The 27053-nt window shown below is 37.4% G+C and overlaps 1 protein-coding gene and 1 long non-coding RNA gene across 2 annotated transcripts; both read right to left on the reverse strand.

The window, feature by feature from the left end:
* Nucleotides 1–471: 471 nt before the first annotated feature.
* LOC144642425 (uncharacterized) lies at nt 472–1967 on the reverse strand. Its single transcript, XR_013568731.1, has 3 exons — nt 1938–1967; nt 1118–1180; nt 472–528 (listed from the first exon to the last, which is right to left on the reverse strand). It is a non-coding gene; the product is annotated as an uncharacterized LOC144642425 (long non-coding RNA).
* Nucleotides 1968–6394: 4427 nt separating this feature from the next.
* On the reverse strand, nt 6395–25669 carry LOC144642771 (uncharacterized). The gene is made up of 8 exons (XM_078501840.1): nt 25643–25669; nt 20058–20129; nt 19484–19561; nt 18983–19057; nt 18373–18554; nt 14290–14415; nt 10949–12547; nt 6395–9938 (listed from the first exon to the last, which is right to left on the reverse strand). The coding sequence occupies exons 2-8, from the start codon at nt 20126–20128 to the stop codon at nt 9529–9531; spliced, it is 2541 nt and encodes an 846-aa protein (XP_078357966.1). The 5' UTR covers nt 20129; nt 25643–25669; the 3' UTR covers nt 6395–9528.
* Nucleotides 25670–27053: the final 1384 nt, after the last annotated feature.

Consider the following 27053-nt stretch of genomic DNA (forward strand, 5'->3'; position numbering starts at 1 on the left):
GTGTCCAGCTGAAGAAAATTGAGTTTATTCAGATGTAAAATAAGTCGTTTTTAATTTAACACTTGCATGGTTTTACTTCAGTTACTGAGATGTACTCATAAAAATCGTAGCGAGTACAAATTATTCCTGGATCAGCCAGTGTGATTTTTCTTTTCTTTTTTCAAGTATTATTTATCATGATTTGAAACCAATGAAAATTGAGCCAACAAGGTGGCACTGTCAGGGTACATTCTGTCAAGCAACATGGCCCAAAAAGTAGCGACAGCACTTGAAATGAAATTGCGACAAACAATAACTTTTCTCATCACATTCCGATAAGTAAAAAAAGGCCTAGAAAGGCCAAGGAAACACCAAGCATTATGTTTTGAAATTTAAACAAGCGACTCTGGGACCCCGCCCTGGCAGGGCCTCAACAAGGCTAGTCAACTGAAGAATGTTCTTATATCATTATCATGTAAAATAGTGTCTTGCTGGTTCAGGAGTTTTGCCTCCTGTCTTTTTCCCACCAGTTTTAGGTGTACTTGGTTGCTGAAGTAACAAGATAAATAAAATGATTGTGAAAATCATGTGGATTCAAAACGAACAGAAGCAAAAGATTGACCAGGCATTCCAAGACCATGTGCAGAGGAACCATTTTAATCTTGTTACAAATGGGCCAAAACATAACCATATTAACAGGGTGGCCATATTACAATTTAAATAAAGTAGTCCTATAAGAAAATGACTTACTGAGCTTTCGTTCGAGCCACAACATACATTGTAGCTTTTCATATACTGGTCTCCCTGCTAGCAGAGGCCTCGTTTCTTTTGTACATTGTATTAGCTGAGCTAACGGAACGCCCAAACGTGTTGTTCTTAGCAGGTTGAAGGCTCAATCAATGACAGCAGAATAAAATACCGGTATCAATGGAAAGAAATGAGCGAATCACAACAAACCCAAGTTGTGGACAGCAAACAGAGGCAAGGAGCATGCATTTTGAGAGCAGCTGTCCAAGACTGCGGATGGTGGTCGAATAAAGTGATTCTCGACCCAGGGTAGAGGTCTCTTTTCCCCGTTCCTTAAACTCAGCGAATACAAAAGAAGCCTCTGATAGCAGGGACCATGCTCGTCACAAACCTGTAGAGTTGGAGTCTTTCTTGTTTTTTCTTCTTTGTTCTTCTTATCTACTTTGGCTACTCCCTGTGTAGAAAGAAAACAAACATGTACACAAATCATGAATGTAAAGGATCATGACTGATCTTGTCTACAATGCACTTTTGTCATGACCAGAGATCTGATGCTTATTAAATGAAATAAGGCACTTACATGTATCACAAAATATGTTTGTGTTTTAATATAGTTTTTTTTAATAAACTTAAAAAAACAGAAATTTTGTCGGACTAATTGGGTGCATGTGTGAATTTTGGTACCAGTGTGCCTTAGTTCTTCAGGATGAAAATTTATTGGTTTATGGTTGTCTTTTATTTTTAAATCCACTGAGTTGACCCAGTAACACCTACATGCATGTACAACCCAGTCCCAAAAGATGATACTTAATCTCTTTAAATGATTTAATGGTAGTATGGTATGGTAGTATTCAATGGTATGATTTAATGGTAGTTTTAAGAAATTCAAACAATAATTATAAGAGTAAAGCCTTTTTAGAGTACAGTTTATGGCAGAGCAGGCCAATATTAAACTTCATTATTTGTAGCATGTTGCAGTTATGAGTAGCGCTACTATTCCTAGATGGGAAGGTACAGTGTACATGACATCCCTTACAGGTAGCCCCCCTGTTGTCAGTTTGCTCTTTCACCGGCCTCTATTTACACTCCTGGGTGGATGTACATTCCAAGATGACAAATGACCCCATCCAGTGGTCAAAATGGTTGGTGATCTGCTTGATTAAGATTCAAACACGCTAACTAGTGATCAAGTCACTGCATCTTTCATATACATTTCGAATTGGCTTTTTCTGCTCTCCTTTCCTCCTTGCTGAAATATTAAATATCATTTTATCTTTTTTTATTTATTTATTTGCAAATACAACATTAAACATACAACATTACAATGATTACAAAAAATAGATCACTAACTTTACAAAAGGAGCTACTTTACAGTACAGCTTAGACAGTGTGAAATTACTCTACTTTATGATATCAATACTATTAACATTACAACACTTAGGCTAACGATGCAAAAATAATTAACAAATAAAAACAAAAAATATTATTTTATCAAAAAATTAGCGTCACAACTTTTTACACAGTCTACATTTTAAAATGATAAAGTAAACCTGAGTGCAGTTCAATTCCAAAAGACTGTGTAGTGGGAGCATAATTTGGTTAACTTTCTCTTTGTCACGCAAGGCATTAACTGGTCCACGATTGGACGAGTAGGACGACAATTTCTAAAAATTTATCTTACTTCTGTTCTCTTCCACATTTAGAGATCAGCAAGCTGATAAAATTAGCCAATTACCAAACAATTTTGGACTAGGACACTAAACTGTGCTTAACGTGCAATTTTTTAACGATCATGGATTTTGAGACCAACATGGAGGACACAGTAGAACAAACATTAACAGCATTTGAAAGCCCGCGAAGATGGTTTTTTGAGGATTAAGATGATCCGAAAGGTGTTTCTTTAGTGTCAGAGAAAATATATTAAACAATTATCTGGAAATCATATGTGAAAACATTAACTTGTAGAGGTAGATGATCTTTTACTTTCCATCGCACGGATTTAAGGCGCTGGCCGAGTGGCTTAGGGCACTGGTGTTGTAATCCGAAGGTCACCGGTTCGAGGCCTGCCCTTGCCACTAACTGGATTTGTTTCTCAGTTGTCCCGAGTTCAAATCCTCGACCACGCTTTGTATATAGCCAACTGGTCTGCCTCCTGGCAGTTGGGATTTTTAACCTGTTTTTTTTCATTTATAAATTATTTGTTTCCTCTGTTTCAGTGGCATGCTTGAGATATGAGATATGATATGAAGCTAAGTGCATGACTACTATAAACACATATTTATTTTATTTTTATTTTTTTTAGGTCTATTGGCGATAAGAGCAAACATTCTTCAAAATGCGACTTAATACTCTTGAGATCGCCGTTGTTATGTTAAGAAACTGTGTATCGTCGTCTTGTCAAACCTTTGAGACCTTCTCTTTCTTTTTATTTATTAACAATAGCGTTATAATAATTTAAACGTTATTTCCGTAGAGCACCTTTGAAGTTAAAGGAGTTGTATCATCATCATCATCATCATCATCATCACCATCATCATCATCATCATCGCGATCATCATCATCATCATCATCATCATCATCATCATCATCGTCATCATGATCGTCGTCATCATCATCAGCATCATCGCCGTCGTCGTTGTCAACGTGAACGTCATCACCGTCATCATCGTCATCGTGATCGTCATAAAAAGAGGGTCGTTAGTAATGGACGGTGTGTATAATTGTCATTACATAGGCAGCAGTAAATAACTGTAAAAAACCTTACCTATGAGATTAGGGTTAGGATTAAAGGCTTCAATTTTTTACCTGGTGTACGTGCGCCCTTGCTATTAGTAGGTAGGGGGACCTTCCCTCAGCTTTCTTGACCGATGAATAAACTTGAAATATTTATTTTCATCATAACATCAGTCAACCTACCTCTACATTGCCGGCGCTAGTGAAACGCACCCTGATTGAGGTAGTTACTAGGACAAATCAATAACGTGCCTCCCTTGCGATGTTTACTTGCATCTTTTAGCTTCTCTTTGTTGAATTGTGATTTAACAATTCGAATTTCATGGCGTATTTTTTGTAATACAAATTGCGCTTACAGACTGCCCTGCAAGCAGTTCTATCAGCATTATATATCAAGGCAATTCACTGCAAAATTTTAGAAAACTAGCTACTTGCAGATCCATTCCCTTTGAAAAAGTGTCCAGTATAAAACTGATTTCAATGTAATGTACCCCTGACCGCAAGTAAGATTTAGCTCGAAATACAGAATGACTACAAAACATATTTCTTTGGCTAAAATGCGCAAAATCCCATTCAGCGGGGTGGGCAGGGAGGGGGGAGGGGGCGAATAATAGGTGCTGTGAGGGGTAAATAAGCTTTAGCTCTTCTCCAAACGGTGCACAGACCTTACAGCTTTTCTCGATTTTTCTGGCTATAAACGCACGGCTATAAACGCACTTAAAACTCACAGTAAACTCGCCTCTTCGGTTTTCGAGAATCCTCGCACGTATTCATTTCCTTATTTTGTAGAACTATCAAATGTCACTATGTGGATGGGAGTTGGGCAAAACTCTCGTACACAAATAAAAGTCAGAAATTGTAGCGAGCGTGGCCGAGTGGTTTAGGGCGCTGGTGTTGTAATCCGGAGGTCACCGGTTCGAGGCCTGCCCTTGCCACTAGCTGGATTTGTTTCTCGGTTGTCCCGAGTTCAAATCCTCGACCACGCTTTGTATTTAGCCAACTGGTCTGCCTCCTGCCAGTTGGGATTTTTAACCCTGTTATGTTCATTTATAAATTATTTGTTTCCTCTGTTTCAGTAGCATGCCTGTAAACTAGCTATCTCGTTGAGATATGAAGCTAAGTGCATGACCACTATAAACACATATTTATTTATTTTATTTTTATTAGCCCTTTTTTTGTATTTGATGTCAGTAAATAAATAAATAATAATGGATTATGTCAGTAACGTATGTTTTAATGCCTGTGATGTTCGCTACTACATTATGTGTTTTGGTTTTCATATCATTGCCATCACTTCTGAAGAAGAAAACTTTAAACCAGCAAGGGACAGGAAGCAATAATGTTGCGTAAGATCTGCCAAGAGATCTTATCAAACTAAAAAAATGAAATAACATAACAAACAATACAACAAGGCTGATCATACTAGATGAAAAAAAAAAAGCAGATTCTGCGAGACATCATCACGACTAGAACTGAGAGAAATGGATACAACAGTGGAAACGAATGCTCAAGCATCATTATAGAGTAAACGTTGTTTTAACATAAAAGAACAAAAAGAAAAAAAACTCAAGGAGGGTGACATCCTCCCACCCCCCGCTCCGTATTCCAATGACTTGATACGTAACGTTAAGCTGATGATATATAGAAAAAACAAATACTGATCACATTGCTGTACCACTGGAGGCCTCTCGACGCCATATTAGGCGAACCTATCCTATGAAGCATTCGCATTCTTTCGAAGCGCAGGAGTAGCGTGAGAGCAGTTTTCCCATCATTTATCTGAAATGCTTTTCACACTACCGAAAGTAAACGACTGCTTTCTAAAGGGACGTGTAATCTCCTATTGAGAATATTTTGTTGTTCGCAACGCCATTTATGTGCATGGCAAGCCCACATGTTAAGTACGAAATGAAGCGGTAGGAACTCATTCGCCTACATTAAAAAATAACGAAAATGGGAGATTCATTCCTTGAAAATGAATGAAAGAAACGCTTAGTACACATACCGAAACAAACATGGATGTAACCAATCTGTAAGTAGGCTTTATAAAAGAGAGAAGCAGGCACACTAGCTAAGGTCAAAAGGTTGGCTTTATTTAAGGCTTATTGTGTCTTTTTCCCAGGAAATCATGACCCACTTTACAGCTAATATTCTGACGTCCTGTCGTGTTCTTTTAACAACACAATATGTTTTCACTATAAGGCGGTTGCATAAAACCTTATTTATAAATAAAAGCCTTTTCAATGACAAACATGCTTGATCAATCAGAAATATGGGAAACAATGGTAAGACAGCATTTCGCTTTTACAACAACATCGCTCAGTTGAGCACAAATCACGCGCGATGCAAGTACGGACTTTGTACGTTAAACCGTCGAGGTTATTTTTTTGTTGGCCGGTTACTTAAATGCCACCAGGTCGTATTCCAAGAGCGTTAACGTTTTCTCTTTCCGAGAAATTTCAGTACAAAAAGATGAGAAAGGGTACCTTTGTTAAGAGCAACGTCAATTTGATTCGTTCGTGTAGATGTAACGAGCTGTTTTCGGTAGACGGTTCTTCAGACTTTGAGAACGTCGGTTCTGTATTGAGTAGAATGAAAGCACTTCGACGTTAATTATAACTCGCATAGTGGGGATTTTTTTGGAGAAGATCGGATGTCCAAATTAAACATAAAGTATAAAGAAAATTTTCCCTTCAAAAAAGGAACAGAAATTCGTCATCAGGTCTGTGTAATATCGCACAATAATGAAAAAGAATTTACAAAGCTTCCTGCAAATGTTTAACAAAAGTGAAGGAAAAAGTACTGAAGGAAGCAAACAATTACCGAGCAAATTTCCGAAAACAAACATTGCTACAGCAACGAAAGCAATCAGATAATAAAACGTCTCAGTGCATAACTAGCAGTGCGACACGTTTTTTTTTCTCGTCTACATTAATTTGTTTTTAGGGACTCGCCTTACAAGATTGTAAAGTGCAGTTTAACTTGGTTTAACGTTACAGCAGGCCAGGGCAAGTATGTTTGTCAAAAAGGGAATGAACGTCACTTATCCTACAAATAGAATTATCTGAGGTCGCAAAATACAAACAATGCGCCACAGTGAAAAAGACTACAAAATTTCTAATTATAAGTGACTCCATTATTAGACCTTGGCAGTTTCTTGGTTAGTGACTAAAATACTAAAAAATTCCTTATCATAAATGATATTGTTAATTTATGTTTATAGCAATATTCTATGCTTATAATGATAATGATATTAAGCTTATCCATTTTTGTTGTTATATTAGGTGTTGGGAACATTTATATTTACAATCACCTGCTTTCATTGTGTTACGTGAATAGCTGTCTTTCTTCATCAATCTTTTGACCTGGTCTTTTGACATCATCTTTCGATCGACGTAATTTTTGAAATGAGCCAATCAAAACCGATGCATACCGGAGTTGGTTTCACGCAAATGAGCCCACAAGTACGGGATCGGATTTCGATCCGTGTTTTTTGTTAAGCACGTTGAAAGATGGATGACGATGGAAAGCCGCTTTGCATGTAGCACTGAAAGTGGGTGAAAACGTTCTTGAAACGTTTAGGGCTTCATTCTGGGATAAGGAATCACTGAGCTGTTTTGCTATATATATCGTAATTCAACTAAAGAATTAAATACAGATCTATAGTTATATTGTGACTGGCGCCTAGATTTGGACGAAACTATGTCTATCTTGTAATCAAACTATAACGGCAGCTTCGGCTTTACGTCAGAACACCGCTTATCTTCATAAGCCGAGATAATATTGGTTTAATCTGGACATATTTTATCCCAAGTCTACAATCGTATCTTCATGAGATAAGAAATATTGCTGTTAAGTTTTGTTGTAATTCTATTATACGATATTACAGTCTTACCTTCGCGTTTCCAATTTATCAGTTCCGCAATATAAAATGTTCTAAAGTAAAGCCGTTATAACCTAAAACGTATCTCTCTTTAATATAATTGCGTTTGAGTATAAGATTTGAGAAAACTATGAGCGAGAGTCTGCTAAATCTCAGTGACTCTCCCATGGGTTAACTCCACTAACTGTTCTTCTTGCAGGAAAATTATACACCTGCTGTTTTGGGTTATTTTGGCTACCTAGGCGTTGCTTCTAGGTAAACAACTCCATGATCTCAACAATGTGGCACGAATTATCGAACACTTCGCTGTGGCTCGCCCTGCCTCAACATCTACCTCAACTTTGAAGTCATTAGCTATTCAGGCCGTCAACCAATCTAACGTATTAACGCGCCTTCAATATTATACCAATGTTACAGCGAATACTGCTCTTTGGTTTATTTCCTGGAAAATCCCACCAGGAATCGAAAAAGAAGCCTAACTAGTAAGTAAAAGACTACCAAAATCTTTATCATAAATGGCGCCATCACGCCTAAGGTTTTTTTTTCTAGAGACTAAAAAGAGTACGATATTCCTTATGATATAGGTGTTTTCTACCAAAACAACCAAATTCCTAAAAAAAAGCTTGACATATTTTTGAGGTCTTAAGTATTTTCTTAGTCTATCAATTTTTCTAATATCAAGTTTTAGGTATTTCCATGTTTGGTTACTTAACTGAAACAGTATCATTAAATCTTATTCTATCCTACAAGTAATACCGTAAGACCTTGTCGTGACTAAAAGAACTATTAATCCCGATTTGCAACTGATAGACTACTCTTTAAAGAGTATTCTATTTTTCTTAGATTATCGCATACCTTTTGGGCTGTCTCACATCCTAGCTGCCTATCAAAATACTTCATCCATTTATAATAAAGTAAATTGTTACATTTTCACGACATCAGAATGTTAATATATCTAGAACTTCTTTTGAAAGCTATAATGAACAACGCTAATTTGTTTTGTTCTCGGGTTTCCGATAACCGCAACAATAACTAACTACGTATTCATCACGTGTTTTGTGACCCTAAAAAGGGCAAGCATTTTTTGTCTAAACATTATTGCGTTCGACGAAGGAGAGCGCAAGCCTAATTTTGTTTTTGCGTCCTGTGTCTTTTGAGTTGGTATGCCTGTGTACTGTTATGTGGAATGAATCGAGCCGTAATGCGCGCGCAGTTGTATGGACACCAGATTGGCCGCCAGATTGATTTTTGCAGGGGCAAATCTCGGCCGGGAAACTGGTAGCCACAGATGGCAAGATGGCGTCCCAACAAAAACATTATTTTGCTTGAAAAAAGGGTTAAAAACGTGTGGCCAAAAATGTCATGGAGAACATTAGAAGGTTATCATCATAGGTAGCAGAGTTGTCTTCAGCCACCGAACGTCATAAAAGGAGTGGAAATCGAGTAAGTCGATGCGTAGTTTTGTATGGAGTTCGTTCGTAGGTAAACCAGCGCATTTTCCTTCAATTATATGTTGCACAAAACTACAAATTGTTAGAATTAAATGCATCGAGAGTGGGTATAGTACGGATCAAAATTGTTTAAACACTTCTTTAAATTTGTGATATATCGTTATTCGTAGAAACACTAGACGTTTTCACGAGGAAATCGTTGTGTGAGTGCAATATGCGCGTAGTGGATTACTGTGTGAATTATGTCTGTGGAATTTTCCATCAAAGTGAAACTATTTCCAGAAGTTTGTGGAAGTTTAAATCTCGTTTAGTGCCAAACGATAACAAGTCAAGTGAATTAAATAATTATTTTTGTGTATGTTATATTTCATTTATTCTATGTTCTTTTGGCTCGTCACACAATCTTTCTCGCACTTAATATCCTCCTCGCGTTTAGTGAGGTATAAGCATAGTAACTAACTTTGGTTTTTAAAAGGCATACTACTAGTAGGCCGATCATATCGGGTTTTTGGGTCTATTTTACCTATAGGTCGAACGCACTCCCCTAATCTCTGATTACTACTAGTTTATATGGGCAAAACATCGACAAAATTATGCAGTCTTCGCACGAAAAAATAAAAACCTACGAACTTAAAACCTACTTTTTCTTGACTATGCGAGAAGCGCTCGATGTGACTAACAACTTAATCATGGGCTTGTCAAAACTGTGACATCCGAATGCCATTTCCATCCTGCTCACAAAGAGATATCATATGTCTCCTTTGGTGGCTCATGAATTGTGACGTCTGCGATGGATACGTCGCTGTCAGGGTAAACTATGCTAGCTTTCAGTTTGGATACTTCATTTATTTTACTGCTGGTAATGGCTTCTTTGTCAAACGTTTGTGTTTCTGTCAAGTTAGCTTCGTAGATTTCCTCGAGGCTAAAATCGCCAACTCCACTGTCTTTTAACGTGCTTGTAATCGACGGCATGCCAAGTTTACCTGTTTGCATTTGTTGCTTGAAGATATTTTTTCCAACCAATCCACGTAATTCGCCCTGCAATTCATTCAGAGGTAGTAGCAGACCTAGGCAACACGAAAAGGAAAATTTTGGATTTTTTCGCCATTCCTTTAGGTTTCTATAAATCAGCGCAATGTACTGAACTGCAAAGAAAAGAGAAGCATTGAATTAGTTATCAATTGATAATAACCATTATTACACTTTCGCGCCATTTTACCATATGGCACACGATTGAGCAAAATATGGCACGTTATTGCACTGTAGAACAGGGCAAAAATGCAGACGGACAAACCAACGGACTACGGACCGAAACTTGGGAATTTACAATTTACAGGGATTTACAGCAATTCCTCGAACCGTTAATCAGTGGGATTGGAAGCGATCGCTTTTCACTGATTCCAGATCGAGTTTGAATTAAGTAGTGTTTTTTGTGGAGGAAGAAAAAACTGGAGAAACTGGGAGCAGAGGCGCAAAATAATAACAAACACATCCCACATATGACGCCAAGGCCGGGAATACATACTTTTTTACCACAAAGGATATTTCCTTTCTTTTGATGAAAAAAATGAAAAGACAATGAAAGTAAATGTACTAAATAGTAACAGAAAAACAAGGCACGATTTAAACCCATATTTAGCTTTATTACATTGCCCGCTTTCCATTTACTTTTTCACCATTTTCTTACCTTCTCACTTTCCCATTTTCTATTGGAATATATTATTGTATCATTTTACGAAAGGCAGGCTTTCAGCCTCTAACAACATTAACTTCGCAATCAAAAGAACCCCCTCCCTTTCCCCTGTTCGCCTTCAAGCCGTACATAGTCTAGTGTGAATATCATTACCACCACTACTCTCCTTTAAAGGGGCTACGACACCGACAACTCAACTTTAAAAAAATGGCAATTTTTTTGTCTGTTTCTCATAATTCGTCTTAACCTTCTTCAGTTTAAATCATCCTTGTTTATTTTCGGGTTTTTGTCTCTCTGTTGGTGTTTTTCTATCTTGGAAAACTATTACCTTGAAGTTTCCTTCGATTTAATAGAAATCAGAAAATGATTCCAAATACCGTAACAAATACCCCTTTAAAATGTATTTACTTTCCCATATTTAAGCAGATTACTTTTTCAATATTTTTAAAACACGACACTTACCAAGTAGAAGTCCAATCACTAAAGAGTTGGCTCCAATCACTAATATCTGAAACATCACGCTGTCCAGGTACGGGTCGATAGAGTCTGGTAAGTTTTCTTTGGGAATCTTACTTACAGACCCTATTCCCAAGTTTACGAATGTTACAGCGAGAGATGACAGCATCAACTTGTTCTCAAATGGATCCACTATGGGGTGGACATAGGCAAAGAACATTCCATAGAGACCTGACACGATACACGCCAGTCCAACATAAGCCCTGCTATGTCCTCCCACAAGGATCGAGCCGGATGTCAATACCACCTTTCGAACAGTCTCGACTAATTCCCAATACCACGAATGAGAATTATAGTTCTCAAATAGGAATTGCAATCCCTTGGAAACTTCCTCGATTTCTCCTTTTTCTTCAGATGTTTGCTCCTCAGCTTCTCTTTCACCAACGACTTTTCGTTGTTTCCAAAGAACTATAATCGATGCAGTCGGCAGAAAGATGATGTACGTCACAGCGACGTATGCGACGACAACCAAACGATTGTACCCTGGATCTTTACACCTTATGGTGTAGTCTGCTTTAAGGAACTTTTGGCAATTTTTTACGTTGTCGTCGTCGCAAAGTTCCCGACAAGCAAGTGGAAGGACATTTGCCGTCTTTGAGCAGGTACTAAGGTATGTGACGTAAAGGACGAAAAACAAGTTTCTGTAGATAAGTTCTTTCGCTTGTGATGTTTTCGCCACAAGATCCCTTTCATCCAAACTGCTCCGCATCAGAAAGAACTTTCTTAGCCAGTAGATAACGAGAGATATAACGATAACGGCAGCATTCATGGCGAGAATGGCAAATAAGCTTCCAAATGCTTCAACTTTTACACCAGGAAATAAGCATTGAATTGGGGCAATCTGAAGTACGTTCAGCTGCAAAATTTCGGAATAGTCACTCATAACTGCAAGTGGACCTGGCCACTTAATGTAGGCAAAGGCTTCCAAAACTCCAAATGTTACTTGATAAAAACCAATAACGATCTTCAACTTTCCAAGAATGATATCAACTATAGAGCGTCCAGCATTCTTCTTTCTTTTCTTTTTGCTTGTCCACATCACAATAGCAATTATTACTGCAATTATGGTTGCAATAATTGACAGCTGACCAGCCATCCAGTACTTTGTTGGACATTCCCTGCATGTTTGCAATTGTTTATAGAATCCAGCCTGGCACACTTCACACAATGGACCTTCATAGCCATCCTCACATCTAGCGTCTAGACCTCCCATGCACGATTCCTTTCTTGGACATTTATATGGCTTGGGCAGTACGTAAGGGTACTCAATGACGGCTTCGTTTCGCGAAGAATTCCTGCCATACGGCGAGTTAATGCCTACAACAGGAGTGGTATTGACGAGATTCTCGGTATAATTTTCATATACTAGTTTGTGTGTTTTGTTTCTCCAGTTCCACCAGTAACCAGGTTCGAGAGTAGCATAATCATCAACACACTTGAGCCCAGCTTGATCACATTGTTTGCAGCCTTCAAAAAGATGAGTGCGGTAAAATCCGCTCAAGCACTTGCAGGCTCTATATCCGGCAAAAATGCTTGTATTTGTTCCTACAATATACGTGGAAATCATAAATTAAAATAAAATATGTTTTAAGCGACATATAATAATAATCCTTGGCACAAGAAGCCTATGATAATGAGATGTTTCCATCAAAATCCTCAATGTTTATTCTTCCTTTCAGTATTATGAAAACTAGTTAAGCCCTTGGGAAAATATTCCATTGACAGTGATCGACCAGATATTTGGTTGGTTTTGGTATTTTGGTATTGTCTTTTTACAACATTTACAGTAACTCAAACCTTTAACGGGAAGTCGAAAAAAAGTTCGAGTTGTTGGGAACTCGAGTAAACGGGAGTTGAGAACAAAGGAGGAAAAACTGGGATTTGCTGTTTTTCTATTCATACGGTGTGTTTTTAATCATATTCATTTACAGAATAGGGATTTCGAGTTAAAATGGAACTATAGGTTTTGAAATTACTGTATAGATCAGTATCATGCAAAATACACTTCAGGAGACACGAGAGATTTATTGACATTTTGAAAAAGGAGATAAGCAGCAACCCTATACCAAGAAACAATGCACTGTAGTTAAATGTACCATAAACCAGCGAAACTGGAATGACACGTTTTCATTTGTGTATTGTAAAAAAGGAAAAAGATTTCACGGCTGCGTCAAAATCAATTCAATGTTTTGGACTACACTGTACACTGTTTGTTTTGACTTGTCACGTATTGACAGACATGGTTCGAGTTATCGAGGATAGAATTATATAGAAATTGACCTGAAGGGAAGCGGAAATTGCTTCGAGTTAGCGGGAGCTTCGAGTTGTCGAGTGTCGATTACAGTTGGTAAAATTACGATAATGTATGACGGAACTCTAGGGGAAATCGATTTTGGTTTGACTTGGCGCAAGGTTCGAGTTAGCGAGGGTTCGAGTTACTGGGAGTCGACTGTAATTGGCAAACATCCGGCATAACTGCATGTTAGATTTGAAGGATCAATCATCGCATTTTTTTGTAAAATAAATGTTGGTAAGAGAATAAAAGAGCCATCAGTTAATTTTCAAGGCAGTAAGGAGTAACAGCTTCAGCAAACGAAATAAATACAATTTGAACTGAGGTATACTTCCAGTCTCATCACAAAAAAAAAAAAAAAAAAAAAAAACATTTTACTTGAAGTTGTTAAAGATAGTTAAACTTATTTCTGTGTGGTAGTCAGTTCCCAGGTGGCGTGGTGGTAACGAAGTTTGCATGTGTGTGAGAGGATGCGAGTTCGACTCCATCTCGGCACCCTTTGCATATGCATTATTTTTTTTTCTCTCTCTTTTCGTGCCCGGAGCAATTCCTGTATTTAACTGCGTGTGCAGATTCTGAAAACCCCTTTTGAACGTCGTAGTTTGGGTTAGAGAGTTTAGGCTGAAGACTTTAGACCTCAAAGAACGGTCGGTCGCTTTTAAGATCTCAATGTCCGCTTTTTTTGCCGTCGATTATTCTCTAGATTCATTTCTTTTAATTCTAGATTTGAAAAGGTGTCTTTTGATCGTAAGCGATTAAGAGACGTGGCCTTGAAAGAGTTAGACAGACCCCCTTCTGTCTGTTTGGTCAACCATGCGGGATTATCGAAAGTATCGAAAGCGCGATATTTTTCGCGAGTACCGAAATATACATATCCCACAATAATCTGTTTTAGTTGTTTCTTTAGAAAGGGTTACGGCTAGTAACATGAATTAAACTTATATATCTCATTTTTTTGATCCGTTCTTTATCCAGTGATCATCACGTTTTTTACCTTGCGGGCAAGCAATGCAATCTCGTGCCCTTTCTCCAGGTGCTTTATTATATGGGACAAAAGTTCCATTGGGACATTTCAGGCAGCTCTCGCCTACATAGGCTTTGGTATCCGAGTAAAATCCACCTATAAAACGATCGAGAAAACAACAAACATTACTTTTTAAAGTGGTAACATAACAACGTTTCTTAATGCGAGGAATGTTGTTTGAGTGTAACACCCACAAATTAAAGGAAGGGCCAACTGATACCCTTTCTATTCAAAATTTTAACTAAAAACAATAACAACAACTTCGTTCTTGTCATCATCATCATCGTCATCACCAACATCCTTATAGAAAACAACAAATACAACAGGGAAACAGGTATTCAAGGACACAATATCCTCATTCTGCTAATAACATCATTAATTGAAGCAGTAACACTAAAGTACCGTGGAAGGAAACTAGAGTCAATGTAGACACAAAAAAATAATAAAGAAAACCAGCTACAATTAAAGAGAGCAAATAATCGAAAGCATAAAGATAGAGTGAGAATATGCGTAAGGAATAAAAAGATAGGCAAATTAATAGGCAATCTCTATCACGCTTAAACAGCTTACGAGCTCTTTCTACAAGTAAAAAGTTTTCTTTTTTTTTTTCATTCAAATTGGATGTTATATTACTTCAGAGTACTTTCCTAGAAGGAAAGAAAAGGTTTTTGGATTTTTTGTAACCTGGAATTCAAAATTATTAGTAGATATTCCCACATACTGGAGACCTATTGTTGCAACCATGCACTTCTTAAAAGTTTGATGTTAACAGTTGTCAATTTAAACGTATAGCTTGAGCTCTCTTTATCGTCAATGTTTGGCTTTCACTTGAAAAACAAAGTAAGCCCGTTATTATGATTGTTATTTCCTTTCACCTAATCTGAAAACATGGATTATAGTCCAGTGGATAAGTGTCATTTTAGGGACTAATCGTGCACTTTATGATAAAAGCATAAAACTTTGCACACTTATATTATAAGTCATGAGGAATATTTTAAAGATTATAGGCAATCTGGATATGATCGTTTCCGGGGGGGAAGGGGTATTTTTCAAAATGGCCGCCAGCCAGAATCTTTATTATGAGAGCATATTGCCAAATTACTTATTGAAAGGTTTAATTAATATTTTTAAGGTTGATCATTTTTAAAGAAAGTCAAGAATTTAGAAAATTGTACAAAAATTGAAATTTTGAAATGTTTTTGGAGAATTGTTGTCATTTTGGACTTTATGCAAATTAGATTTTTAAAAGAATTCATTCACACTGATTTTATAATAGTATCTTGTTCCCTTTTTTGCCTTTCTTGATAAAGCATTTAAACTGGTTTTTAATTCCTTCATATATACAAGCCGCTTACACTGATAGAGTTCATCAGCTTGGACGGGACTCCTCAGTAGATCATTCTACTAGACTGAAAAAAAATCCACAAATTTGTCTCAATTTGAAGGATAAAATGAAGGTAGATATTTGCTGTATGTGGCCAATGAAAACATCGGAAAATCTCAATCGTTGCTTATGCTTTTTACAATTATCATGTGTGGGAGTAACATTAACGACAAAGCTACTTGTCACAACTTGCTATGTATCTTCATTCGCAATTCATAATGTATAACAGTTGTGAGCGCTGGCGTCAACAACTCTCTTCACACCAGACATTTCGAACAATGGGAGATGCCACTGCCATTATTTCTAGGTGCATTAGTACACTCAAGAACAAGATCAAAAGATCTAGTGGATACACTTTACAGGCTGGGATTATCTGTTTCATATGAACGTGTCCTGGGATTTTCTGGAGACCTTGGTAACTATGCCATTAGCCACTTCGAGACGCCCGTCTACACTAAGCATTGGTGTGTTCACGACATCAGCAGTCGAAAAAATTGACCATGATCCGACAGCAACTAGTGCACATGGATCCTTCCATGGGACAGGCATAACACTGTTTCAGTATCCCGACACTGAAAAGCCTGGCACAGAGCAATCATGCGTTTCTATCTCCAGGTCTGGCAAGACCGTACAGCTACACACTTGTACTGTTTGCCACTGTCACAAAGAACAAGCCTCCTGTTCCAGAAGTTTGTGGACTGAAACAGTCCAGCTGCAGTCTAATGAATAACGAATACTGTAACAGAAGGCAATGACAGGTCCGATCTCCTCAGCAAGATTATCGATGGTAATTATGACAGTGCCAGTGATAAGGAACTGAATGTATCTTGGGCTGCATTCTAAGAAGACAACAACCAGCAGATACTCCAGGTCATGGCCTGAAGCAGTCAGTGCCCTTCTTCCTCTTTTCCCGAATGACCCGAAGTCAATGGCGATGACTCCTCATTCCATGAATGTGGTGAAAGAGGCTGTGGCTGTTCTTAATCCTTGGAAAACTCCTATGATCACATTTGATCAACCTTTACACTGTTCACGATTACAAAGCAAATCCAGTAGATGTGGTCAGAAACATATGGGAAGAGTCATTTGTAGAAATGCTGAGTGGCCAACACAACAAGATGGCATTGTTAAAAGCACTTGGAGATTTTTCTGATGGCAGTAACTGGATGTCAGCACTAGTACAAGCTGAAATAGCGACAGTAGGAACTTCGAATTCTTTCCTGAAAGCGGTGCATGTCAAGGAAACCGCCCTTGCACACCAGATAATAGCTTGCGCTCTGTATAGGCTTCGACAGGCATCGTACTTTGAGTGGCCAGAATGTAGCGGTACATCGTTTGAAGAATGGTGTGAACAAAGAGCCCTTCAAAGTCCACAGTTCAATTTCTGGCAGCTTAATGTGCTGAGTATCGTGTTGGTCGTACTGGCAACTTTCTTTTGATTGTTGAGGCTTTAACAAGACTTCAGTGGCTGTAAAATTTTCTTGACCACTGAATGATAGTGCCATTCACCTGCGTGATATGGTTATGCTTCTCGATAAACACAAGCACCACAGAATACTGAAAGCATTTTGGAAGGCGAAGTTCATCGTTAACAGCGACCCTTCTCTAGGATAGCTTTAGATGAAGGCCATGAACAGAACTATGCCTTCGTGAAAACAAATGGAAAAGTGGGGCTTACTGCATCGGCACTACTGAGATGGATCGGGTGTCTGGAACAGAGATGGCCAGGATTATTGGCCAATAAACAATGGATAATAAGGACGATCTTTTAGTTCTTGGTACTTAGAAGGTAATGAATGCAGCAGTCATCGATTCTGTCCGTCATTTGAACGATCTTAGCGAACACCAGTGCAACGAGCTCTTTAACAGCAGAAAAGTAGAACGCACAACTCGACTCAGTAATAGGACAGAATAATTTGAGTTTTCTAGTGGCGTCTTGATAAAGCAAAAACCCTTACACAGCAGTCGTAGCTACTGACTATGAGACGGGACCAGTATTTGTTTTCAACATACGGTATCGCCAGTCAAGTGCGTGACGCTGACCTTGAAGTGTTTTTTTAACATGAAAGCCAGTCGTCACCTCCCACAATGAGTGGATGTGCTAAACGCTGTAAAGGACGGTGAAGATGTGTAAAAGTAAATCTGCCCTGTATATTCTAATGCAACCGTGGTGGCTGTCAGCGCCACGAATGTCAGGGACACTTGTTGGTTGAAATCATTGTATCGCTGAGCTTACTTTAGAACAGTAATAAAGCAAATCTCGGGGTTTATTTGATATGAGTGTAATGAAATCATAAATTTGCATATTGTGTAATTTTAGCCTAGAAATGACCACTCAAAGTCTGTAAGACACTTTCAAAGAAATTTTGATGCTATATTTCTTATCTTTGGTGTTAGATCAATAAGTATATATCATGAAAACGACAATTTGACGTTGTACCAAGTCGCTTTGTTCCATGTTGTCGTAACAAAAGATCTGGCTGGCGGCCATTTTGAAAAAGTCCCCCCCCCCCCCCCCTGAGAAAGGCCAGATCCGGGATGCCTACAATCTTTGAAATATTCCCCATGATTTATAGTATTAGTGTGCCAAGTTTCATGCTTTTATCATAAAGTGCACAATACTTTCACTTATCCGCCGGACTATTATAAGTATTGTATGGAAGACTTACCCACAGGACATTCCACACACTGGAGCTTACTAATATCGCTAACAGTGGCATCGAGAAACGTTCCCGTTGGACATGGACCAACTTCGTATTCAGTTTTCCCTCTATTTGCAAATCCAGCTCGGCGAAAGGCCTCCCGTGTGGTGTAGTCAGGAATGTTTATGTGCTCCGAGCTACCTAGACCACTAAAATATGAATTTTAAAATTAAGCTTCAGTAAGGAAATTTAAAGTCTTGTTATAAAAATTATAAAGTCGATGCAATGGACAATAGCTCATGCAGCCGAAACTTATCCTCTTTTCACAGCGTGAAGTGACTAAGAGTGTTTGTTACTTCTACTGAATGGAATGCTATTTGATCTTACGCTATACGTTCTTATTTTGGTTCCCACTATACCCTGCCGGTATTCTCTCTGAGTGTATGACACTGTGAAGATAAATGTCTCGCTTGCTACTTTGAGTCAACACATTGACTCAAACGAGGGACCCTTAAATCCCGGGTCCAGTGCACTAGCAAGTAGGCCTTCGCACCTCTTACCCTACAATAAATAAAGAAATACTCTTTAAATCGAAAGAATAATAAACATTTACAAATTGTTACGGTAAATTACATACAGCTGTACAATACAACGTTCTTCCTGATTAGAACCCAGAAATTTCACGCTGCCGATTTTTCCATCTTCCATGCTTCTACAGAGCACAAGAGATATTTCGTCAAAACTTGATAAAACAGCTGTAAAGCTGTTTGCTTTGTAATAGGCGAGATAAGCACATAATGGCTTTCATTTCTACAAGCACCTACACTGATTGGTTATCAAGTTAATTTATTGTTGTCCAATCTGATAATATAGTTGGAGGAATTGACCTTCGAGAGGACATTTAGATTTTTTTCTGGAGTTACACCCATCATGTGTTTTTTTTTTTGGCGTCGCTGTGACATTTTAATTTTTTTTTTTTGTCGTGCGATGGAGGATTCATGTTTGGATATATGCATGTGTTGAATAAGTGATTCAAGTTTCTAGATCAGTCTGTGGAGAAACGTGTTTTTTGGCTTGTCAGCGGGATGTTCGCCCTCGAATACTTGAAGTGCTTCACACATTGTTGTGCCAAACTTACATGTCTGCTGTCAGATTAAAAAATTCCTTAGTGAAAGATCGAAGACTCACTGTTTTTAAGTCCGTCCGTATCATATAACTAAATGGAAGTAAAATCACTAAGTTACCAAACATAGATTGTAAATGAAATGCCTTTGGCATTAGCTCATTAATAGCTTTAAGGTAGATGGGAAACCCGATGTAGTTTGTTTTCCCTACAAGTCTTCTAATTTTTTTTAAAAAAAAAAAGAAAAACAATCTCGGTGGTCGAGGTCACAAACTTTCAAAATTTTAATGTTAGCTGAAACTTTCAGTAGCTGTTCATTCATCCCTTGCGAAAATTTTGATATGCGGTTGTGAAATCCAAGATGGCTGATTCAATATGGTGGCTCTAATAACGACATGCGACGTCACATGACGTCACAGCCAGCACAAAATTACGTCATCTGTAGAGTAAGCGACGGGTTTTCTGCAGTGCAAAATAATTCCGGTGTTCCTTAATAGAACGAAAACCGTGGGGAGGGGCTCCATTCACCCAGGCCACGACTAATTGGAAGTAGCTGAACTTATTAAGAACAGTGAAGAGATTTACTTACATGGTAAGCTTTCTTTTTGGAATAACGAACGCCCCAGAAGAAATTGACTTGACAGGATTATCTGAAAGCATTCTACGGAAAATCATAATAATAATAATAATAATAATAATAATAATAATAATAATAATAATAATAATAATAATAACAAGTAGATTTGTTGCTGGAAAAGTAGCAACAAATAGGGATGCCGTAAATATGTTTTAATAAAATAACGTTATAGTTTTTTTATGGTAAGGGCAACAGCGGATATAGTCACTGATATAGTTCAGGATAAGATTTTTTAAAACTGAGAACATTGAAGGACCGTAAACATGAACGACATCTCAATAAATTAATTCATGGTGCCTTGACAACACACTAAAGAGGAATACCACGGTGCAGAATCTGATAAGGCTCCCTCTTATTGTCCCTCGGGTAAAGTGCATGTCTCAATCTCGGCACTTCTCACTACGAGCGAAAAAAATAAGATCGACAAAAGACTTAAACTCGAAAAAAAATCGACGACCGGTGAGCGAGTGGCAACCCCCTCCAATAGAAAACGAATTTTTTTCTCGGGAAGCATTTTGTAAGTTTGTAATATCGAATATTATAATTCAAACTATTCCGCAGAAATTTCTTCCTTTGATGTTTCCGAGAATCATTCTAAAAGAAAGAACTGTGCATTATAAAAATTACTTTAAAAATAAGGCTCGTGAAAAAAGGCGCGTTGCTGTTTTTGCTTGGTTTCACGAGGAACGAAACGTTTTGTTTTGGATTCGATGTGAACTATTTACACAGCATGTCTACTATCCAAATAGAAGAACGCTCGTTACCGCAATGTCAACACGTTGTACTGAAGGCGAACAAACTCTTTTTTCATGTTCTTTAAATATCGAAAGGATAATCTTTAGCAACCCCCAAAAATATTGAAATTTTTTGGCGACTACAATGCTTCTAAAGTTCGGATAAAGCAATGTATTGGCAAAAAATATAAAGCGACCTCTTAGCGTGTTTACTTCATTGTTAATTAAATTTCAACAGACATCACGTAAGACACAAAAGTGGCAAAAAAAAAACGTCTTAATTCACGAGTACTCTTTTCTACAGTTTACTTAAGTCAAACAAACACTCTTTTGTTAATAAAACTTTGTTTCAATTTTAAGTCAAATGCAGTACTGTATATTGATTTAATGTTATTGGGAAAAGTCAGCCGCATGTATTAACTAACTGATTTAGCTGATTTAATCAGCAACGCACTGAAAGTGTAGACATTTGACGGAATGGCAAGGAATTTTAGCTTTCACGAAGGAAAATACCAAAAGAATTCGCTTTTGTTTATCATATTAACATAGTCAACGTATTTCCGCCAGTCGCTCGAACGATACGAGGAATGAGAGTCCAACTGTAACTGAATAATTTAGATGTTTGCTAGTTCGGGCGGTTTATTCCCGGGTTAATTAAAAGCAACTTTTAAGCGCTTTTGTTTACACGCAGCTGAACACAAAAATAGAAACAATCAATCAATCACCTTGCAAAACCAGTTATCCTCGAGCTCATGCATTTGACTAATTTCCTTGTCTTCCGCATCAAAACCTGTTTTCCTCAATTCCTCACAATTTGACCCAACCTTGCCAAAACCGGTTTACCCAACACCCAAGGGACCAATATATGATGCTGTTATTAGTTATTTCGGTTGTTAATCCAATTATCCTCATTCCCAAGGGAAATACACACGCACCCTGAAAACAACTAGGATGCCCTAAGGCATCCCAATAATAACAATCCTTATCAATAAGGGTTTTTAAAACATTTCACAATAAAAGTTAACGGTAAAAATAAGCGACGTTTCGACCGATCTTCGGTCATTATCAAGCTAAGTGTAAGAAATAAAATTTGCATAGATATATATAGCTACAAAGAGGTAACAATGTGTAAGAAATATCAATGAAGTAAAAATATGTAAAAATTTAAGTAAAAATAATTTACAACGTAGTTGCTAAAGACAATAAAAGGCATGCAAAGCTAATAAATAAATGTTATTTAAAAACTTTCGCACGTATAGAGTCAGATTGTACATTGAGACTAGGTCTCAGTTCGTGAATAAAAATCATTTCAAAAATAAGACAATCAAATGTAAAACGAAGTTTTACATTTGATATTTGATATTTTATTTGATATTTGATATTTTATATATTTATTTATATATTTTACATTTTTACATTTTAATGACCAAATGATAGTTTACTCAAGCACATGGATACTAGTTTTGCAACTTGTACTATTAAAATACAGATAATTTTAAAAATCTTTAAGTAGTAGATAAAATATGAGCGGGAGATCTGTATGGGCGTTAACAATGGCGAGGCGATAGGCGAGCCATTGTTTTATTACAAGTTTTTTCCGATTTGAGAGTGCCGAACAGGCATAGAGACCTGACTATCTTGAATGAAGAATGAAGATTGTAATTTTGGGTTTCGTTTTGATCATATAGACCATAATAAGCAACGTCAGCATTTTGTTCGCAATTTTGATGTTGCGCTACATAAGGTTTATTTGAGAACACATTAACGTTAGCGCCTTAACCCTATTCAGACCGGGCTTTTTTGGACCTTCTCAGACCGGGGGGGGGGGCTTCGGAAGACCCCCCCCTATGTAACTTTCAGAATATTAAAGCAATCACCATGAAACTTTTGGTATACGTCACGTGGGATGGTAACGTCACATCACGTGACAATTACATCATGATGTCAAAACAGCCGCCGTCTTGGATTTCAAAATTCTTCCAAAATGCCAGAAAACCACCCAAAATCACTGCAAAGTACTCAAAATGAATAAAAATATGCTTTAAAACCGTAAAAATGAAAAAATAATTCCATTTAAGTTGATTTTTATTAACAGAAACACGCAAAATTACAAATTTGAGAAAACATGCCTGTCAAAATGTCGTTGCCATGGTGATGTCAAGTTCCTGACACATCATCCAACCCTACCAAATTGTTGCCAGATAAATTTTAGGAAAACTCAGAAAGTTTGGCAGCGTTTGGTTAAATCTTAAAAAAGTTATTAAAGTTCAAAGTCAGCGCGGGCCTCAAAAGCCCCCCCCCCCCCCCCCCGGTCTGAATAGGGTTAACTTTTATGTGGAATTTGATCTACACGTATTGGTCTAAAAAACGGTGTCTCAGATTTTTCATTTCTTGCTCCATTATTTTTTATGAATATATGGTCCTAAAAAAAGCCCTAATACGCCATTTTAAAGAAGGAAGATGGAAGCAATTTCAACACTACTTGCTTCAGGTGGTGCAGATCTTCCACCCCTTTGAAACAGATTCCCCAGAAGAGGTGAGTGATTTGTTTATACGGAGTAGAAGAAGAAAGGAGTCCCGATATCCTGTGGTGACTGTTGGGAAAGGCCAGGATAGTGTGTTGCACCATGCTTTAGAATCTACCACGCACAGACAGAATATCGAAGCCACTGAACTGTGTTTTTTTATGGCAAATATGACACATAACACCTATTTCTTCTTAAAATAGCTTTTAAGGGCAATTAATATAAATAAATTATAAATTCAAGATAGTTACCAGCCATAAACATTGACATTTCCATTTTTTTTTTTTAATGTTACTAATTACAACGAACACATTTTTTCTACAAAGTTTTTGAAATAATTGTAAAATAATTTAAAAAGGGGGTCATAGCAGTTGTGACTGCCTAGCCAATTCATATACAATACATACTTGCTGTATTGACTTTTCAGGAATGACAACTAGCAAGAGTGATAAAGCACCAAAGTGTTTAAATTGCGTTAAAGAATGTTTTGGAAACAAATCAATATGGCTGACGGTTACAGGGCCTGTAATTGGTTTGGCTTGCAATTGGTTAAAGAGTGGATAAATAGCTCTAACCTCCAGGATAGGCTTGGGCTATTAATTGGTTAGTCTAGAAAAGGGTGCAAAAAAGGCAGCTGAATATAGTTTAAAGAGTCTTAGGGGCCCAGCAGCACACAACCTAGCTACAGGCTGGCAGAGTACACCACGGGCGTAAACGCCGTTACAGTGTTACGTTATGTAAACTAATGTAAATAAGCTCAGGTTAATCATTAAGACTATTCATTACAGTCGAACGTTTGATTCGAGACTTGCTCAAACTGTATAGTGAGACGAAACATTTAACAAATTTTTAACCCTCGGACGTACAAGCAAATTCATACCCCCGCTATTGTAGAAGGGGGGTGGAATCCCACCCCGGAGTTTTCGTTATATTAACGCGAAGCGAAATTATTTTGCACTGAAAAGAAAGGCCGTAACTTGCTCTACAAGGTGGTATAATTTTAATTCACCGTGACGTCACACGACGTCACGTGACGTAATCAGGGCCGCTATCTTAGATTTCAACATTTTGTTGGAAAGTCACAAAATAACAGAATTTGATGCAAAATCAAGCCAGAATGCTTATGGAATGTTAAAAAATTGTAAAAATTAACAAATTGTGCAATTTTGTTAAAAAAAAAAAACAAAGAAAAAATTAAATATGACGATTTTTGGCAAGACCTGCTTGTATTATATCATGGACAAATGGTTGACACAAATGATGAATGAACAGCTACTGAACGTTTCATCGTTTTTTTAACTTATGGGGGATGGCATCCACCCCCCACCCCCTCCTTGAACGTCCAAGGGTTAGCATAATTGACCGTTTTCAAATAACAGAAGTTCATGATCAAGGCTAGTATTTCCATTGATCTTTATTACCAAACATTTTTTGGCGCTAGTTGATTAACATCTACCCAGAATACATAAAACGAGTGAACAAGCCCAGATCAACAAAAGTACCAGTGATAGAAACTTTTCCATGTACAGAACTTAGCGACATTTAAAGGGCACGAGGAGATACAACGAGCGAGGCGTCGACCCTGACATAAATGATTTTCTCGGAATCTTGAGTGCTCGCCCGTTGGACTGACCCGAGTAAAATGAGAGACTACCCTTGGTCTAAGGTAAATGTAATTGTAATTGACTTCTTAGCACTTCCGAAACTATAATTCAATGGGCTTATAAGTTAACAACTACTGCATTAAGTGATACAGTGCTAACACAATTACTGTTATAACAGCTGTCAGGGGATTGAAATTAAAAGTCGCCGAGAAACTGGGCCATCTTGCGCTGCGTTGACCAATGGACGGACCATTTCGCCTCTTTCGCATAGGGTTTATTTTCGCAGGTCGAATGAAATTACATTTGTTGTACCTGACCATTGACTTACCTTATCACGATTGCTATTAGAATTAATCAACCCTGAAATGGATCGTGCTTTGAGAGTAGTTATTTTTTAAAAACCGTTATCGTGTCATTTTATTGAGGAAAGGTATTTTGGGGTATTTAAGGCAGTACTAGCAAAACGGATTGGATAATTTCCGTAATATTTCAATTGGATCGGAGCGTCGTTTAACAGGAATCGGACATTCCCTTGTCCACTTTTATATTTAGTTACTCGTTTACCCGAGTACTTGGCCAGTTGTATAAAAAAAATATATATATATATATAAAGATTTTAAAAAATCTACGCTTTTGTTGTAACGAGGTGAATGGTATCGAACTTTCATACTTACAAATATTCAAGTTCTGCGAGGTTGCTAAACACCTTTGTTGGTATATAGCTTATCAAGTTATTTTGTAAAAATCTAGTAAGAAAAAAAAAACGAAATTAACCATAAAACATATTGCAATACGCAAGAAAAGACACACCTGGATCGAATAAATGCCAATTTTATAGAGTCAAAAAAGTTCTACTTACAAAAACTCAAGCTTAGTGTTGTTTGAGAAAACTCCGGGACGTAAATCTGTTAACTGATTCTTTGATATATCCCTATCAAGCAATTCATCGCTTAATAACTTGAATGTGGCGTACACCACATGTTACCGCAACTAGTAAGTCATCAAGTCGCAAAGCTTGCAAATTTCCAGTTGCTAACAGAAATCGATCCATTAATTTATACATATATTTATTTCTACAATCATGGTTTTAAATATTACAAACAGTACTGAGAAATGTGTATACAAAAAAAAAACGTAACATACAAATAACACAGGAACCGTAGAGAATTGAAATGTGCAAACAAATTAGACTTTAGGCAAACTGTGAATTGGTGCCCTGGTGGTGTACAGTAAGAATGTAACAAATGAAACTTTATTTTAATAGGAATAACGTTAATCAGTCAGTGGTACGAGCTTTTAAAAAAACATGTTTGAATTTTCCCAGCAGAAATAAAAGCTTTGACAAAAATATAGGAACACCATGCTAAAAACTTCATCTTTGGTCAATTATATCACACACAAGTATCGGAGAATATAAAAGTTATCGGAGTCATATGGAGTGCGTTACACAAACTTTCCTCAGCCTTCAACAAAGACAGTTGTTTATTTAATTATTTATCTAGGGGCAACCGCACAAACATGATAGTGACAATCATTTTTGTGGTTTTCATGGTCGGTTATAACATTGAAACTTTATTTCATTGTTATCGACTCTCCGAGATCATCCGTTTACATGTAGTTAAAAAACACCATGAACGCCACATCCATGAAAGAGGAAGAGTATAGCAGTACTACTTCTTCGGGGAGTGTCAAGCACATAAGACCTTCGCCCTGAGTGACACATTAATTGCAGAGAATAGGCTACCCTAATACCAAACTTAGATACTTAGACTGAAAGGTGTAATATTCAAGCCGTAGAATTATTTAATGATAATTATTTCGTTATTAATTACAGAGCAACGTATGGGCACGTTGCACAGAATTGCAAATTTCTCGGCACTTGAAAGATTTTCATCAAAAACAAAAATATAGGGTTATTGAAAGTCAAACAGAGATACTTCATGCCAAATTTTAGGTTGAAGGGTGTAATATTCAAGCCGTAAAATTATTTAATGATACCTATTTAATTATAAATTACAGAGCAATTAATGTATGGGCACATTGAACAGAATTGCTAATTTCTCGGCTCTCGAAAGCTTTTCATTA

Source organism: Oculina patagonica, chromosome 2 (genome assembly GCF_052425735.1).
Source record: "Oculina patagonica isolate OP01 chromosome 2, crgOcupat, whole genome shotgun sequence".
Taxonomy (NCBI): domain Eukaryota; kingdom Metazoa; phylum Cnidaria; class Anthozoa; order Scleractinia; family Oculinidae; genus Oculina; species Oculina patagonica.

Bases quoted from the DNA above. Each gene is read 5' to 3' on its own strand.
- LOC144642771 (XM_078501840.1), bottom strand. From the start codon at position 20,128: ATGCTTTCAGATAATCCTGTCAAGTCAATTTCTTCTGGGGCGTTCGTT. The intron at 19,562-20,057 runs GTAAGTAAATCT...ACTTCCATTTAG, and splicing joins CCAAAAAGAAAGCTTACCAT to TTATATGATACGGACGGACT. The intron at 14,416-18,372 runs GTAAGTCTTCCA...ATCGTTTTATAG, and splicing joins GTGTGTGGAATGTCCTGTGG to GTGGATTTTACTCGGATACC.